Source organism: Tupaia chinensis, unplaced genomic scaffold, assembly GCF_000334495.1.
Source record: "Tupaia chinensis unplaced genomic scaffold, TupChi_1.0 Scaffold000355_1, whole genome shotgun sequence".
In the NCBI taxonomy this organism is placed as follows: Eukaryota; Metazoa; Chordata; class Mammalia; order Scandentia; family Tupaiidae; genus Tupaia; species Tupaia belangeri.
The window spans coordinates 13962609-13977475 of record NW_006159850.1 but is presented as its reverse complement, the minus strand read 5'-3'; the positions used below and the strand labels follow the sequence as shown (position 1 = coordinate 13977475).

General features: G+C 52.6%; 2 protein-coding genes across 2 annotated transcripts in view; one reads left to right on the top strand and one right to left on the bottom strand.

The window, feature by feature from the left end:
* The window catches only part of COG4 (component of oligomeric golgi complex 4), a 33834-nt gene extending 21550 nt beyond the window's left edge, over window positions 1-12284 (top strand). Inside the window, exons 11-19 of the mRNA XM_006152654.2 lie at window positions 346-512; window positions 1313-1478; window positions 5937-5999; window positions 9548-9664; window positions 10257-10349; window positions 10807-10890; window positions 11092-11193; window positions 11465-11593; window positions 11784-12284. Coding sequence (XP_006152716.1) covers window positions 346-512; window positions 1313-1478; window positions 5937-5999; window positions 9548-9664; window positions 10257-10349; window positions 10807-10890; window positions 11092-11193; window positions 11465-11593; window positions 11784-11918 — 1056 coding nt within the window. The 3' untranslated portion in view covers window positions 11919-12284. The remainder of the gene's footprint in view (window positions 1-345; window positions 513-1312; window positions 1479-5936; window positions 6000-9547; window positions 9665-10256; window positions 10350-10806; window positions 10891-11091; window positions 11194-11464; window positions 11594-11783) is intronic.
* Window positions 12285-12556: 272 nt separating this feature from the next.
* FCSK (fucose kinase) overlaps window positions 12557-14867 on the bottom strand; it is a 17076-nt gene continuing 14765 nt past the window's right edge. Inside the window, 4 exon segments of the mRNA XM_027773511.1 lie at window positions 12557-13197; window positions 13341-13564; window positions 14034-14133; window positions 14220-14407. Of these exon segments, the coding sequence (XP_027629312.1) occupies window positions 13039-13197; window positions 13341-13564; window positions 14034-14133; window positions 14220-14407 (671 nt within the window). The 3' untranslated portion in view covers window positions 12557-13038.

The window sequence follows — 14867 nt, the reverse complement described above, 5'->3', positions numbered from 1 at the left end:
TTCCCTATGATCACAAGAAATAGCTCAGCTCCTCAAGGAGCCTGCTTGTTCTCTGCCTCTAGAGGTACGCAATTGAGGAGACTCAGGAAAGTAGGGCCTCTCCTGAGGTCTTTCACCCCAGGTAATGGGCGTCCCTCAGGCAAAGGCCCTAAATGTTCAGTAGCCCATCATAGAGGTCAATAGGGAAGTGAGCTGTTTTGCCATAGGAGTTCAACACCAAATGGACCAGAATGAGCTATGTTGGGAGAAGCAGGGAGAAGCTATAGAAAAGGGACAGAGCCAAAACCATCTGGAGCATGGCATGCAGAACCGGAACCCTCACTGGGTGTTTTGCCTTCTGGGTAGGCCGTGGCTCTGGACACCTATGAGAAAGGCCAGTTGACATCCAGCATGGTGGATGATGTCTTCTACATTGTCAAGAAGTGCATTGGGCGGGCTCTGTCCAGCTCTAGCATCGACTGTCTCTGTGCCATGATCAACCTCGCCACCACAGAGCTGGAGTCTGACTTCAGGTATGGTTGATCCCCTTCCTCCTTTCTAGGTGGAAGATTCTAGTTATGGTTGATTCCTGTGGGCCATTTGTTTCTTCCCTTTTCTCCTTATCATTCTAGTTTAGTCCTATAGAAGACATGGGCTCCTGTCCCTAGCATGGCATCCCTGGCTCCAAGCTGTCCGTCAGTCAGATATCTTACAGGCTAGATTTCTGCACTGGACTGAAGGGGCTCTTGGCCCTCATACCTAGGAAAGATGAAAGCAGTAGTTGTTACAACAGTAATCGTGGTCACCTTTGCTACCAGCCAGGCACTATGCCAATCTGCTCTTTTTCAGTCATAGCAACTCTTATGAGGAAGCAGGTATCAGCCCTATTTTATAGATGAGGAAATTGGGGTTCCGGGAGATTCCATCCCTTGTCAAAGGACACACACCTCTCAAGTGGTGGAATGTAGAGTCTAGAACTAACTGACACAAAACATTCTTTTGGCTTCTACATGACCCACCTTTCACTAAGCTGTGCTGTCTCCACTTTGTCGGAGCTCAGTGGTGATAACTGAAAGCCATTACAATTCATTACTTCTTAGGAAGTATTGAATTGCCCGATCTCCTCTGTGTGATCTTGTCACTTCAGTGTCCTTGTGGGGGTATTGGTCACTCTTGCATCCTGGCCCCTGAGGTCTTCTACAGTGTTCTTAAGGACTGGCTGTTCTCCCAAAAGAGCAAGTTGTGCTGCTGGGTCAGGGTAGTAGCCTTCTGGCCCTGCTGTCCTGGGGCCAGGCTGAGCCCTGATGAGTCCATATGCCATCCTGCCCCCCAGGGACGTTCTGTGTAACAAGCTGCGGATGGGTTTCCCAGCCACCACCTTGCAGGACATCCAGCGTGGAGTGACAAGTGCCGTGAACATCATGCACAGCAGCCTTCAGCAGGGCAAATTCGACACAAAAGGCATCGAGAGCACCGACGAGGCCAAGCTGTCCTTCCTGGTAGGTAGCCCGCAGGTCGGGCTCTGGGTTGGTTTATCTTGAAGGCTTAAACTGACCTCTGAGCAACAGTGTAATCAGCCTTGAGCTGGGTACTATGGATAGCAGGCAAATTCTTCCTTTAAGGAAAGCATCTCCTAAAAGATTCTGAAGCCCTTTCTCACCTAGGGACCTGTCCTGAGCAGCCTGCTGTGTTTCCTGCCAGAAGGCGGAGCCCCCCAGCTCTGGTAGTGCTCGTTCCCAAGAGCTGAACTGCCCAGCTGTTTTGGGGCCCCGCTTCATTGCACCTGCCACAGAATCAACCGTAATGTCTTTGCCAAGCCCCCAGACTACTTCTCTGAGAACAGGCCCATAGTGTGAATAGGTGCCAAGCCTTTAGGCTTATCAGGGTGCCTTTTCTGGCAACTTTAAAGAGAGGAGACCTTAGTCACCCAGGTGACAGATATGATGAAGTAGCAAATCTAACCACTTGTGTTGCAGCCTAAGAAGGATGAGAGGTTTGTAGCAGGTAACAACCAGTTTGTGTCCCAAAGAGAGCTTGTAAGAGTGAGTCTTGGAGACCAGCAGGTAGTGTGGTAGTTAAAGGCTCTGGATTCCCACATGGCCAACCGAAGTTCAAGTCCCAGACCTGGCAGCTTGTTTCCTGCTTTCCCTTTCTCTCTCTCTCTCTGTCTCAGGTCAAATTTAAAAATAATAATAAGTAGAATTAAATAAATAAATCATTCTCTTAAAATTTCCATTTAAAAATAAAAGAAAAAAGAGTGAGTCTTAAGCTCATGATCAGGCCTCTCTGGCCCATGCTGGCTTAGCCCGAGTGGGAACGGCACTGTCAGAGGTCCACTCGCTCCATCCTCATGTTGACCAGACTCTGAGCCTCACCTCCTGATGGTCGGAACCCGGAGACATCCAGTAGCAGAATTCTCAATCCACAGTCCATAAATAAGGTCTTTGCAAAACCGTGTCCTTGCATTTTCTGGAAACCGTCCTCAGCTCATTTCAGATTCTTCAAAGGGTCTGTGAGCCCCAAGGATTTCAGAGCGATGATTTCAGGGGCCAGCAGATGGTTTAGCAGTTTTGTCACTAGACTCCCACGTTTGAGTCCCAGACCTGGTGGCTTGAAATTCATGTCAAGCATGCGTGCGTCCCCAAGATCCTGGAAGGAGAATGGAGGAGAAGGGATTGCTTTGTGGCCATCTCCCCTTGGGGGTGATTTCTCGCTTTCTGTCTCTGTGTGTGTCTCTGGTGAGCGCATGCACCCTATAGCAAAAAACTCTCAAAAAAGGGGGAAGGTGGGGGCTAATGATTTCAGAGACAAAAGCCTGAACTGACTGTAGCTATTGTGTCTATCCTACCCCTGAACAGGAGAGCCCACAATAACTAGGCACCCAATACGAAAGCTAATATTTAGGCAGGCCCCACTTTCTTCTTGTCATTGAAAAATCCCTTCCCTGTGCATGGATTCCCTCAATGTGGCATGTCATGGTGGTACCAATAAAGATGATCACCTCTAAGAAACTCTTGCCTCTGAACGCAGTACTTCTGGGGAACTTCGCTAAGGTGTTCCACAACCAGGATCATACCGTCACAAACTCGGACTGTTTACTGTGTTTGCATGCTGCTTCCTATAATTTTTTTACCAAACTTATTTTCATCCTCTCTTTTCTGCGCTCAGAAACATTCATCACTCCTTGCCAACTACCACATCAATATTGTTGGGTTGTCAGAAAAGTCATAATATATTTTTCCATGTTCTATGCAAAAATGTGTCATGACTTTTCCAACGACCTCAGAGTTGTCTTTGCCTGTATGTTTGTTTAAGGCCCTCCATATCTCTCTAACCTATCCTTCCATTCTGGTTCTGTTTTTCCACCACTTGGCTACACACGTCCCCAAGCCTGGCCTGGGTTTCTCGCTCATGGGCTACGGTGAGGACCTCCCATTCCATTTCATTGTTTCAGGACCCAGAAGATAAGGCCCAAAACAAAGGAGATGCTAAATGCTTGGTGACAGGTTTCCAGTTTTCCTGATGCCAGGTACTTAGAATGTCATCACTCCCACTGCAAGGCCTATTTTTTATGTCACCTTGATTCATTTGGCTGTCAAGATGAATTTCCCAGCTGTACTAACATATCCTTCACCATGGGCAGGATGTAAGCGCAGTGAAGCCATGTTTATAAGGACCGTCAGTACAAGGGACACTTGCAATCTATACCATTTGAGCCCACGTCCTTTCTCCCTTCTTGACAAGGATTCTTGGTGCCCTTTAGTGCCTTGGAAGCATTTACAGCGTGGCCCTCATCCTTCAGCTGTCATCATAGTGCAGTTATTTTTCCAGAAACTTGTCATGCTAGCAACCTTGTGGGGTGTGTGTGTGTGTGTGTGTGTGTGTATGTATATATGTATATATGTGTATATATATATATATATATATTTAATCGACTGGCATGGAGTTTAAGGTAATTGGATCCCAAATAGCTAACTCTGCAGTTTACGTCCTGGACCCAGTGGCTTCAAAATCATACCAGGCATGGGGCTGGGAAGGCTTGGTGGTTAAGGGTGCAGGACTCCCAATGCCAGCCGCAGTTCATGTCCTGGACCTGGCAGCTCGCTTTTTCACTTTCTTTCTCTGTCTCTCTCACTCTGTCCCTCTCTGGTCAAATTAAAATAAATAAAGTTAAATAAAATAATTCTTAAAAAAAAAAAAACAACAAAGTCACACCAGGCGTGTGTGCAAGCATGTCCAAAACCCAGAGGAGAACGGAGGAGAGAGGATCGAGGTTTAGCCATCCCCCCAAGGAGTGATTTCTTACTTTCCCTATCTTTCCCTCTGTTTCTGTCCCTGGCTCTTTCTAGCAAGTGCATGCACTCTATAGCAAAAACCTTAAATAAATAAAAGCCTCTGTTATGGTGGTTGGGGAAGCTGTATTCCACGTGGCTGACTACATGGTTCAAGTCCTGGACCTAGCAACTTGAGAAACAAACCAGCACATGTGCGTGCATGCCCAAAATCCCGAAAAGAAGATGGAGTACAAGGGATTATGACTTCACTGTCCTCCCACCCCTGGGTAGGGGGTGCTATCTCACTTTCCCTCTCTCTCTCTCTCTCTCTCTCCATCACCAGCCAGGGCATGCACTCTCTAGCCACACACACACACACACACACACACACACACACACACACACCCCTAAGATCCTGAGAAGCTGGAGGGCTGGAGGAAGATCTCAACATGACCAGAACCGTTGCGGGCTGCCTTTCCTCTCTCTCTACCGCTCTTTCTCTCTGTGTGTGTCATGCACACTTTTTTTTCAGTTTGCTATAGAGCACATGCACTCACCAGAGACAGAGAAAGGGAAAGTGAGAAATCACCCCCAAGAGGGGATGTCCACATCACAATCCCTTCCCCTCCACTCTCCTTTCAGGATTTTGGGCAACCATGCACACATGCCTGGCATGATTTTCAAGTCATCAGATCTGGAACTCAGACTGCGGTTGGCCATGGGATCCAGCCGAGCTAACCAGCGTGCCACCATCCAGCCCCAACAGGTTTTCTTTCCATAGTAGTTTGTGCCCGCGTTAGCACTTTTGTCACATGCTGCTTTTTTGGTGGGTATTTCTGTGTTCATCTATAGGGCAGTTGAGTTATGAAAGAAGGACCTCTTGGTCCAGGGTAGGGACACCTGAATTCTGGTCCTGGCTCCAACTCGTGGCCTTGTTACTCTCACGTTTCTGTCCCTTACCCTGCTTTCATTTTCTTCGTGGTGGTCATGGCTACGTGACATTGTGTAACATATTTCTCTACTGTCTGACTTCCTTTCTAGAATGTCATCTCTATGAAAGGTGGATCTGGGGTTTTTTGTTAACTGCTTCTTCCCCCGCGGTGCCTAGAACAGTGTCTGCCACATAGCATTTGCTCAGTAAACTCTTGGCAGATCAGCTGTTGGCTGACCTTGGTGAATTATTTCACCTTCTGAGGAGTTTCACTGTCCCCTCCTATGAACATGGCCTGATAGTACCTGTTTTGTGAGAGTATTCATCAGGGTCAGCGAGAACCTACGTGAGAAAAATGCCTCCTAGGTGGCAGGTTATCGGGAGGCTCTACTTTAGTGCATGTCAGGCTTTGCACCCCTGACCTGGGCTTGGAACTGTGGAGCTCAGAACTTGCCCAGGCCAGTGTGCCTGAGGCACTGCTGGTCTGTAGGTTACCTAAAGCGAAGACCCCTGGAACCTGGGCGCACTGCCTCAGAGGTCGGGACGGGTTTGCTGCCTGGCTGAGCCGGCCCACCGCCCAGTCGGGGATGTGTGCAGTGTCCCTGCTGACAGGGGGGTGGCCTTCTCAGCCTGAGTCTAAACTGCGGCCAGCCCTTCCTGAGCCTCATGGAGCGTAGCCATAGCCACCTGCCCTTGGAGTGGATGCAAGCACCAGTGAGCAGGAAGTCATGGTCTCCCTTCCTCGTCCTCAGGTGACTCTGAACAACGTGGAGGTCTGCAGTGAGAACATCTCTACTTTGAAGAAGACGCTGGAGGTACGGGGGAAATTGCCTATCGGCTTTCAGCAGCTCCACACCTTGACAGAGCCCTGAGCATTCATCTTGGTGGGGACTGGGGCAATCCCTGCCACTGAGCCACACTTGAGGGGATTTACTGGTAACTGACAGGGAAGCAAGGCATTTCTGAACTAGTGGGAAAACCTCAGGAGCTGGAAGATCAGAAACTAGATCTTTCAGCACATATTTGTCATGTGATCTTGGGCAAGTCCCTTAACTTTTTTTTTTTAATTATTTTATTTATTTATTTATTTACTTACTTACTTACTTATTTACCAGGGAGAGAGAGACAGAGAGAGAAATGAGAAAGCAAACTGCCAGGTCCGAACCGCAGTCGGCCATGTGGGGGTCCAGTGATCTTAACCACCACCCACCTGCCAGCCCTTAAGAGAGGCTTTCGCTATAGGGCATTTGTGCTCTCCAGAGAGACAGGGGCAGAGTGTGGGATTGTGGCCACCCACATTCTTTTCCCCTCCACTCTCTTCTCAGGAGTTTGAGCACAAACGTGCCCAACTGTGTTTCAAGCCACCAAGTCCGGGACTCAAACTGCCGTCAGCTGTGTGGGAGTCCAACAACATAGTTATTATGGCATCTGCTGGTCTCCAAGTCTCTTAACTTCTGAGCCTTGATTCTTTCGCCTATGAAATGAGATACAGATTTCCGCATGTGTTTCAGCAACATAATTTTTTTTTAAGAGGTTTTTGCTATAGGGTGCATGTACTCACCAGAAAGACAGAGAGAGACAGAGAGATAGATAGAAAGCGAGAAATCACCCCCCAGGGGGATGGCCACACCGCAATCCTTTCTCCTCCATTCTCCTCTCAGGATTTTGGGCACGCACACATACGCACCCAGCGTGAGTTTAAGCCACTGGGTCTGGGACTCGAACCATGGTCGACTACATGGGAGTTCAGCGACATAGACATTCGCTAACTGCTGGTCCCGCAACATAATTTTTTTAGAGCAACTTTTGCTATAGAGAGCATGTACTTGCTGGAGAGACAGAGAGATAGACAGAAAGTGAGAAGTCCCCCCTCTGGGGGCATGGCCACACCACAATCCCTTCTCCTCCATTCTCCTCTTGGGATTTTGGGCACTCACACACACATGCCTGGTGTGAGCTTCAAGCCACCTCATTTAAGACTCGAACCCCAGTCAACTATGTGAGAGTCCAACAACATAACCATTGTGGCATCTGCTGATCCCGCCGGTTGGCAACGTAATTTAAAAACAAAACAAAATAATCATATACGCAAAAACCAGCTTAAAAGTGCCTTATACAAATGACAAAACCTGGGGTGCCAACAGGTGGCATGGTGGTGAAGGCGTTGGACACTCCCACATGGCCAACCACAGTTCGAGTCCTTGACCTTGAGGCTTGCTTATTCACTTTACCTCTCTCTCTTTCTCTGTGTCTCTCTCTCTGGTCAAATTAAAATAAGTGAATGAATGAATAAATATTTTTTTAAAAAAAGACAAAACCCTTTATTAATGTAGGAGATCAAGGCTCACCAAACCCTGTGCAGAGCTGGTTGTCGTTACCATTTTGAGGGAAAACAGCGCAGTTCAGTGGAAATTGCTTGAATCCTGTATCCCTAAGTTTGAATCTCTGTTTGACCACTGGCCAGCTGGGTGTGCCCTTAGGCAAATACTGAGCCCCATCCTCTGATTTGTAAAGCAGGGAAAGTTACCTCTGCCCCACAGGGTTGCCGTGAGATGAATGTGGTAATGTGTATACAGACTCCGGTACACAAGAGGCATGCAGTGATCCTTAATAATTGTATTAGCAGTTAAAAATAACAGCATGGAGGGGCCAGCAGGTGGTGTGGTGGTTACGGCGCTGGACTTCCACACAGCCGATCACTGTTTGAGTCCTGGATCTGGCAGCTTGCTTTCCTCACTTGCCCTTTCTCTCTCTCTCTCCCTGTATCTCTCTGGTCAAAATAAAAAATAATAATAAAATGAAAACCATATATATATTTTTTTTTTTTTTTGGAGAGGTTTTCGCCATAGGGCACGTGCACTCACCAGACAGACAGACAGAGACATAGAGACAGAAAGCGAGAAATCACCCCCCAGAGGGGATGGTCACACTGCAATCCCTTCTCCTCCATTCTCCTCTCGGGATCTTGGGCGCGCACGCACACGCACCCGGCGTGAGTTTTAAGCCACCGAGTCCGGGACATGGACCGCGGTCGACTACGTGGGAGTCCAGCGACATAGCCATTACGCTAACTGCTGGTTCCCCAAATTAAATAACATCATAGAGCAGTCACTTTGGTAATTATTAGACAATGCAGGGCCCAGTTCTTCTCTATCCCAAACTCAGCCTTTGAGACAGGAGAGAAACCAGGGCCCGGTCTCCATGGTGGGCACTTGTGCAGAGAAGGGTGGGGGTTTTGCAGGTCAGGCAGAAGGCTGCACACACAAGCTGGTGTGAGGGGTGGGCTTTAGGCTGGGCAGACTGGTGAGGGGCTGGGAGCCAGCACACAGGGAAGAGAGGCCTGGTACCTATGGGTGTTCCTGAGGGAGACTCAGAACAGTCAGGTAGGAGTTCACACTCCCACTACAAAACTGGTCCTCAAATGGAATAAAATAAGGTGACACAATCTACTGACAAAGCAGGTTGTTACGTCATGCCACTTTAGACTGTATTCCTGACGTCATTCTTGGACTCCCGCATGGCTGGCCGTGGTTCTAGTCCCAGACCTGGTGGCTTGAAAATCATGTCAGGCATGTGTGCATGCGTGCCCAAAATCCGAGGAGGAGATTGTGGCATGGCCATCCCCCTGGGGAGTGATTTCTCACTTTCCCTCTCACTGTCTCTCTCCAGTAAGCGTGAGCACCCTATAGCAAAAACCTAAAAACTAAATAAAAATAAACCAAAGTTATTTACAATAGTTCTTTTATGTGTTTTTAAAGGAGGGCAGGTACTTTAACAAAAGTAAAAGGGCTAGGCTAGCCCCACATAATTAGTAAGTAACTCTTAGCAGTGATCATGACAATGTCCCCTTAGCAGCCAGACCAAAATTTTTAAGAAGCAGAGATCATGACAGTAGTTAGGGACTCCTTTGTGTCTGCTGCGTGGCAGGCACTGGGATAAGTGCTCTGCAGCCTCGCGTGCCACTCACAACAGTCCTGGGGCAGGAATTTGTGCTCCCGTCTTATAGACAGGGAAGTTGAAGCCCAGAAACTTTGACTCATTTGCCCAAGATCACTTAATACATGACCAAGCCAGGACCTGAGCCTAGGAATGTCGAGCTTTACAAATTGGCAGAGATTTCTGGCATGTGTGTTTCTCCTTCACTTCCTGTGACACTGGTACTCCTCTATTACAAAAGGGAAAGTGGGATCCAAGTGGCTAGCCACCCCAACAGAAGCCAGGCTTTCCGAAGGCCGTCCAGGGGTCTCGCCTCCCGTAGGCCATCCTGCTCCCATAAAAGGCTGGAGAAGTGGCTCCTCTGCCTCTGCTCGTACGCCCTTGGCCCAGGCGTACTCGGTAGACTGAAGGCTGTGTTCTCCCCTAGAGTGACTGCACCAAGCTGTTCAGCCAGGGCATTGGAGGGGAGCAGGCCCAGGCCAAGTTTGACAGCTGCCTCTCTGACTTGGCCGCTGTGTCCAACAAATTCCGGGACCTCTTGCAGGTAAGCCCTGGTCCGGGGCTGACCGGAGCCTGTTCCCTTCTGTTGCTCCGAAGACCGTGAGCGGCTTACTGTGGGCTCCATTGTATACAAGGAAGCAGGGGGCAGGGCTGAGGGAGTGGCATGCGAGCCACTGAGACTATGCAGTCCCTAGAGACTGAGGCCCTGTTGGTTTCCGGCAGCACAGATGTGACATTGACAAGCCAGCATCTGGTCCTCTAGCATCTCCACTTGGCCCCACAATGACAAGAGCCTTCAGAAAGATGCTCAGAGGAAGTGGGGCCACATGGTTGCTGTGGCCTGCTGTGTGGCTGCATCTGCAGGCACTGCCTAGCACCAGGCACTCTAAAACCTCTGAGTTTGCCAGAACAACCCCAGGGCCTGGCTCTAGCTCGGACCTGAATCAGCATAGACCTGGAAAGCAATACTTGTTCCTGGTGGCTTCTATTAGCATTATCTATTGTGCTTCCAAGGGGCCTGCAGAGAGCCTCACAGCTAGAAGACTGCCCTGCAGCCAGAGCTGGATGGGAGGGAAGGAAGAGGCTGCTGGAGGTGGGCTTTCCTGTCTGACGAGCATCTGCCTCTGCTTGTGCAGGAGGGACTGGCCGAGCTCAACAGCACAGCAGTCAAGCCGCAGGTGCAGCCGTGGATCAACACCTTTCTCTCAGTCTCCCACAACATCGAGGAGGTCAGGAGCCGAGACCAGGAGTCCCCCTGTGGGTGGGCAGCGGGGCCGTGGAACAGAGCAGGCCTGGCATGCTTCTCAGCCCACTCCGCCACCCTCAAAGACCTGGCTGCTCCAGGAGACAGTGCATTCCTTCCGTCAGAGGGCTGCCATCTGAGGGAGTGTGCCCTGACCTGGCTCTCCCTCTTTGCCCCACCTGTTGTAGCCTTAGGAGCCTACTTCCTTTACCAAGCGCTTTCATCCCTGTAAAACGTGAGGAGCAAGGAGTGCGGTGCCGGGAGCCCGGGCTGGCCTCTGGGCAGATGTGTGATGCAGGGGTAGTCTCTGGCAGCCAGGAGTCCAGGCTGGCTATACTGCACGAGGCCGAACCTGCAGGGGAGCGAGGGCCTCTTCCATCATCGCTGGGGTGATACATCTCAGGAGGAGGCCCCTGGTGACCCACTTTGTTTCCTGACAATAGGAAGAATTCAATGACTATGAGGCCAACGACCCTTGGGTACAACAGTTCATCCTTAACTTGGAGCAGCAGATGGCAGAGTTCAAGGTGAGCAGGGCTACAGGGACGAGCTTATGGAATTGCCCACCTCTGCCTAAACCAGCAGCCCATGGGCTCTTGTCACACTCAGCGAGGAGCGTGTAGGAACCTGCCCGTGGCCTTGCATAACTGTCCTGCCCCCAGAAAGCTCCAGTGCAGAGGCACAGGGGCCAGGTGGGACTCCTGTTGACACTGAGCCTCTGTGTCCAGGCCAGCCTGTCCCCAGTCATCTATGACAGCCTGACCGGACTCATGACCAGCCTCGTTGCTGTCGAGTTGGAGAAAGTGGTGCTGAAATCCACCTTCAACCGGGTAAGACTGAGGGGGCGCGGGCCCACAGCTCTGTCCTTCCTCTGCCGAGAACAAGTCCTGCCACCCGAGACTTGCATCCCCTCTGCTACCTACAGACCCTGCATATCCAGGCCCAGGCCTGCCCTGTCTTCTAAGGCTTCAGAGAAACTGGAGCCACGGGCACTGCCTGAGGCCCAGCCGGCCTTGCCACCGTGCTGAGGGCAGTTGGAGCCTCGCTCTGCATGGCCAGAGGGCTGACCCTGAACAGCAGCTGGCCTGTGTTCCCCTGCAGCTGGGGGGTCTGCAGTTCGACAAGGAGCTGAGGTCACTTATTGCCTACCTTACCACGGTGACCACCTGGACCATCCGAGACAAGTTTGCCCGGCTCTCCCAGATGGCCACAATCCTCAATCTGGAGCGGGTATGTGGGCTCCCTCCCTGGCCAGGGAGAGGTGAATGGTAAGAGAGGTGAAGGCAAAATCTGGATCCCTGCTGTTACCCCAAAACCAGCAGCCCGGCCCTGTGAATACCCCTGCCCTGCCCCCCAGCAGGGCCCTAGGCCTTCCCTTAGGGGAGCCCTGCTTTGCTGACTGCTGTCTGTTCTGCCTCAGGTGACTGAGATCCTAGATTACTGGGGTGCCAACTCCGGCCCGTTGACGTGGCGCCTGACCCCTGCCGAGGTCCGCCAGGTGCTGGCTCTGCGCATAGACTTCCGCAGCGAGGACATCAAGCGGCTGCGCCTGTAGCGGCCGGGGCGAGCATCCAGCCACATGTCTGGGGCCCATTCCCCACGAGCCACAGCCACGGAGACGGCAAGGCAGTCTGGCTTAGGGAAGCTCTGACAGCTCGGACTGCCCCGCTGCCCAGGCCTGGATTCTCCATGCTCTGCCCTCAGAGCTAGCTGAGGGGGCAGCTTTCCCCACCCAGAGAGGTGGACCCCCTGAGAAGGCAGCACACACGGCCGGCCGGCCTCTCACCCACACACACTACAGCAAGCAGGCTGTTCCTTCCAGCCGAGGGGACCGGTACATCTGGGGACATGGGAGCTCGGCTGGACTCCAAGGGAAGGCTGTGACATTTATGATCCCCGAATAAAGACACTCTCAGAGAGATGCCAATGTGCTGTTTTGGGGGAGGGCTGGCAGCCATGGGGCAGGACAGGCCCACCAGTTGCACTGAAACGTGAAGGCAAGAGCCTAAGGCCTCAGCCTCCATCCGCACCTTGGGCAGCGCACTGAAGCCTCCAGGAGCCCTGAGGGTGGCCCTCACCCAATCTTGGACCCTCGACCCTATCTTGGGCCCTCAACACCTTCTGAATCATCCCAGGGACAGTTTCCCACAGAGCAGAAAGTGGGAATTACTGCCAGCAGGAACAAAAAAGAGCTTTTTAAGGACAGTATGAATTTATTCCAAGAGTGTCAGTCTTGAGAAGCCGCTGCCCACGGTGCTGGGTCACTTGGCACAGTCCATGGTGTTGCTGGTTAAGGCCTGGGCTGGCAGTGACTTACAGGACCACGTGGCTCACTGCCAGCCAGGAATGGGCCCTCCACCTCTCCCACTCCCCATGAGCTGGGGAGCAAGGGTGGAGTCCAGCTCAAAGGAAGGCCACAGGAAATGCCTCAGAGGGCTCTTCGGGGTCAGCCTCCCCACGGTGCCCCAGCTGAGGCTGGTTGACATCCTCTTCGTCCAGGGCGCCGTGGACAGTGGGAAGGCCATGGTCCAAGCTGCCATGGGAGTTGTAAAGGCCACAGGGGACACCAAGCATAAAACCTTGCTCTGTCCATCTGGGGCAGAGGCCCAGCCTAGGCCACGTCAGCCGGGAGGTCACAGTCCTGTTCCCAAGCCGTCTGCTTGCCCAGGACTTGCTCAGGTGAACCTGGGAGCAGCTTCCCAGCGGTGGGTGGGAAGTGGAAGGCTGAGCGCTCCGGGAATGGGGCATCAGGTCGAGGCTTCACTCTCCAGCAGCTCCAGGCTCAGGCCCTGAGTGTCCACTTCCACCAGGTGGACACTGTAGTTCCCAAGGCCCTGGGCAGGACAGAACGTGTTCAGAGGACTCAGTGGACTGAGGCAGCAGGGCCAGGAGACTTGCAGCCAGAGCCCCACTTGGCCAGTGGGTCACAGCAAGGCCCCTTGCTCCCACCAGCCACCAACCCAATACTGCCAGGTACCTCAGTCTCGGCCAGCACAGCCTCTAGAGCCTCCTTTTGCCGCGGCTTCTTGGTCAGCAGATAGAGAAAGCCCCCACCACCTGCCCCTGCGAGGCTCTGGCCATGCACATGGGGCGCCAGGACATCCATCATGTGCCGCACAGCCAGGGGCTCGCAGCCTGGAGCCATGAGCTTCTTCTGCTCCCAGTACGAGGTCAGGTACTGCCCCAGCAGGGGCAGGCTTCCTGGGAGGGGGCAAAGAGGGGAGTGTGTTTGGCCACAGTCCTCCTGTAACACCCATCTGGAGACAATGAAATGCCAAGAGGCGCTCCCTAGCCACTGTCATGGTCAAGAACCTGGGTTCCAAGATCAGCTGGAAACGAATAATGAAGCCCACTGAGAGGGTGGTTGGACTCATGTACTAATGGGACAACATGGTGCCCAGTAGTTAGTGCTCAGGGACCCGTGGAGTCCTGCTCAGCTCCCACTGCCCTGGAAACCGACGAGGGGCCAGCTTCTTCCCACCTGCTTCTCGCAGGTGGAGCTCATCCTGATATAAGTTTCCCAGCAAGGTGAGACCCTGGGGAAGGCAGTTTCCAGGGGCTTATTATCTGGGATCTATGCCAAGTCTGTAGGGGCCTCTGGCCTCTGAGCCCCACAAGTGACAAGGCGCTTTCTCTTGTTGCCCTGACCTCTCTGGAGTAAGTGTCTCACCTTGGCGGAAGGCTTCGGCACACTCCTCAGTCTGCCGCACCAGGCTGTGGGCGTTCTGCACGACAGCAGGCAGCCGGGCGTACCAGCTCCTCAGCACATCCTGCAGACCGGCAGGAGAGGTGCACTGAGGGTCAGGGCCCACCTGAGCCCCTGGCCTCCCTCCCTCGTCCTGGGGCCAGGCCTCACCTGTAGTAGGTTCCGTGCCAGGCGGGTCTTGCCAGTGTACACCAGGAGCAGGTGGTCATTGAGCTTCTGCACAAAGCCCTCAGGCACAGCGAGCTTCTCCACCTCCACCTTCAGTGGCAGCTGAGCCCGAGAACGTCCCACCTTGATGCCAGGCATTAGGCCACCCACTTGGTCCTGCCAGCCACCTCCTGTGAGTTCAGGGCCCCATCACTGTTAGAGCTCATTGACCCAATTTCACTCTCCCAGCCCAGGTTCCCAGCCCTGCACCCCTGCCTGGGACCAGTGTGGGCAGACAGCCGCTCCAGACCCCAGCTATAATATGTGACCTGTGCAGCTTCTGCCCCAGGCCTGGGAGCAGGGCAGTCCCATGGAGGAGTCCAACCCGGTGGGGCTCCAGGACCCGTCTGAGCCCCTTGACCTTTGAGCATCGCTTCCGGTCGGTTCAGTGAGTTGGCAAGGCCGCGACTGTACGCCCCCCGACCATGGAACAGGCTTGGGTCACTTAGCATGTTGGCAAGGCCGCCTGCTATTCGCTCCGGGACTGTGATAGCCTTGCTGGGAAGTGACCCCCCTCTGACTCCCCGATATACTACTATAAAAGAATTACATAGCTCCCTCATACATTTTGAGTGTGTGGTAGGATTTCCC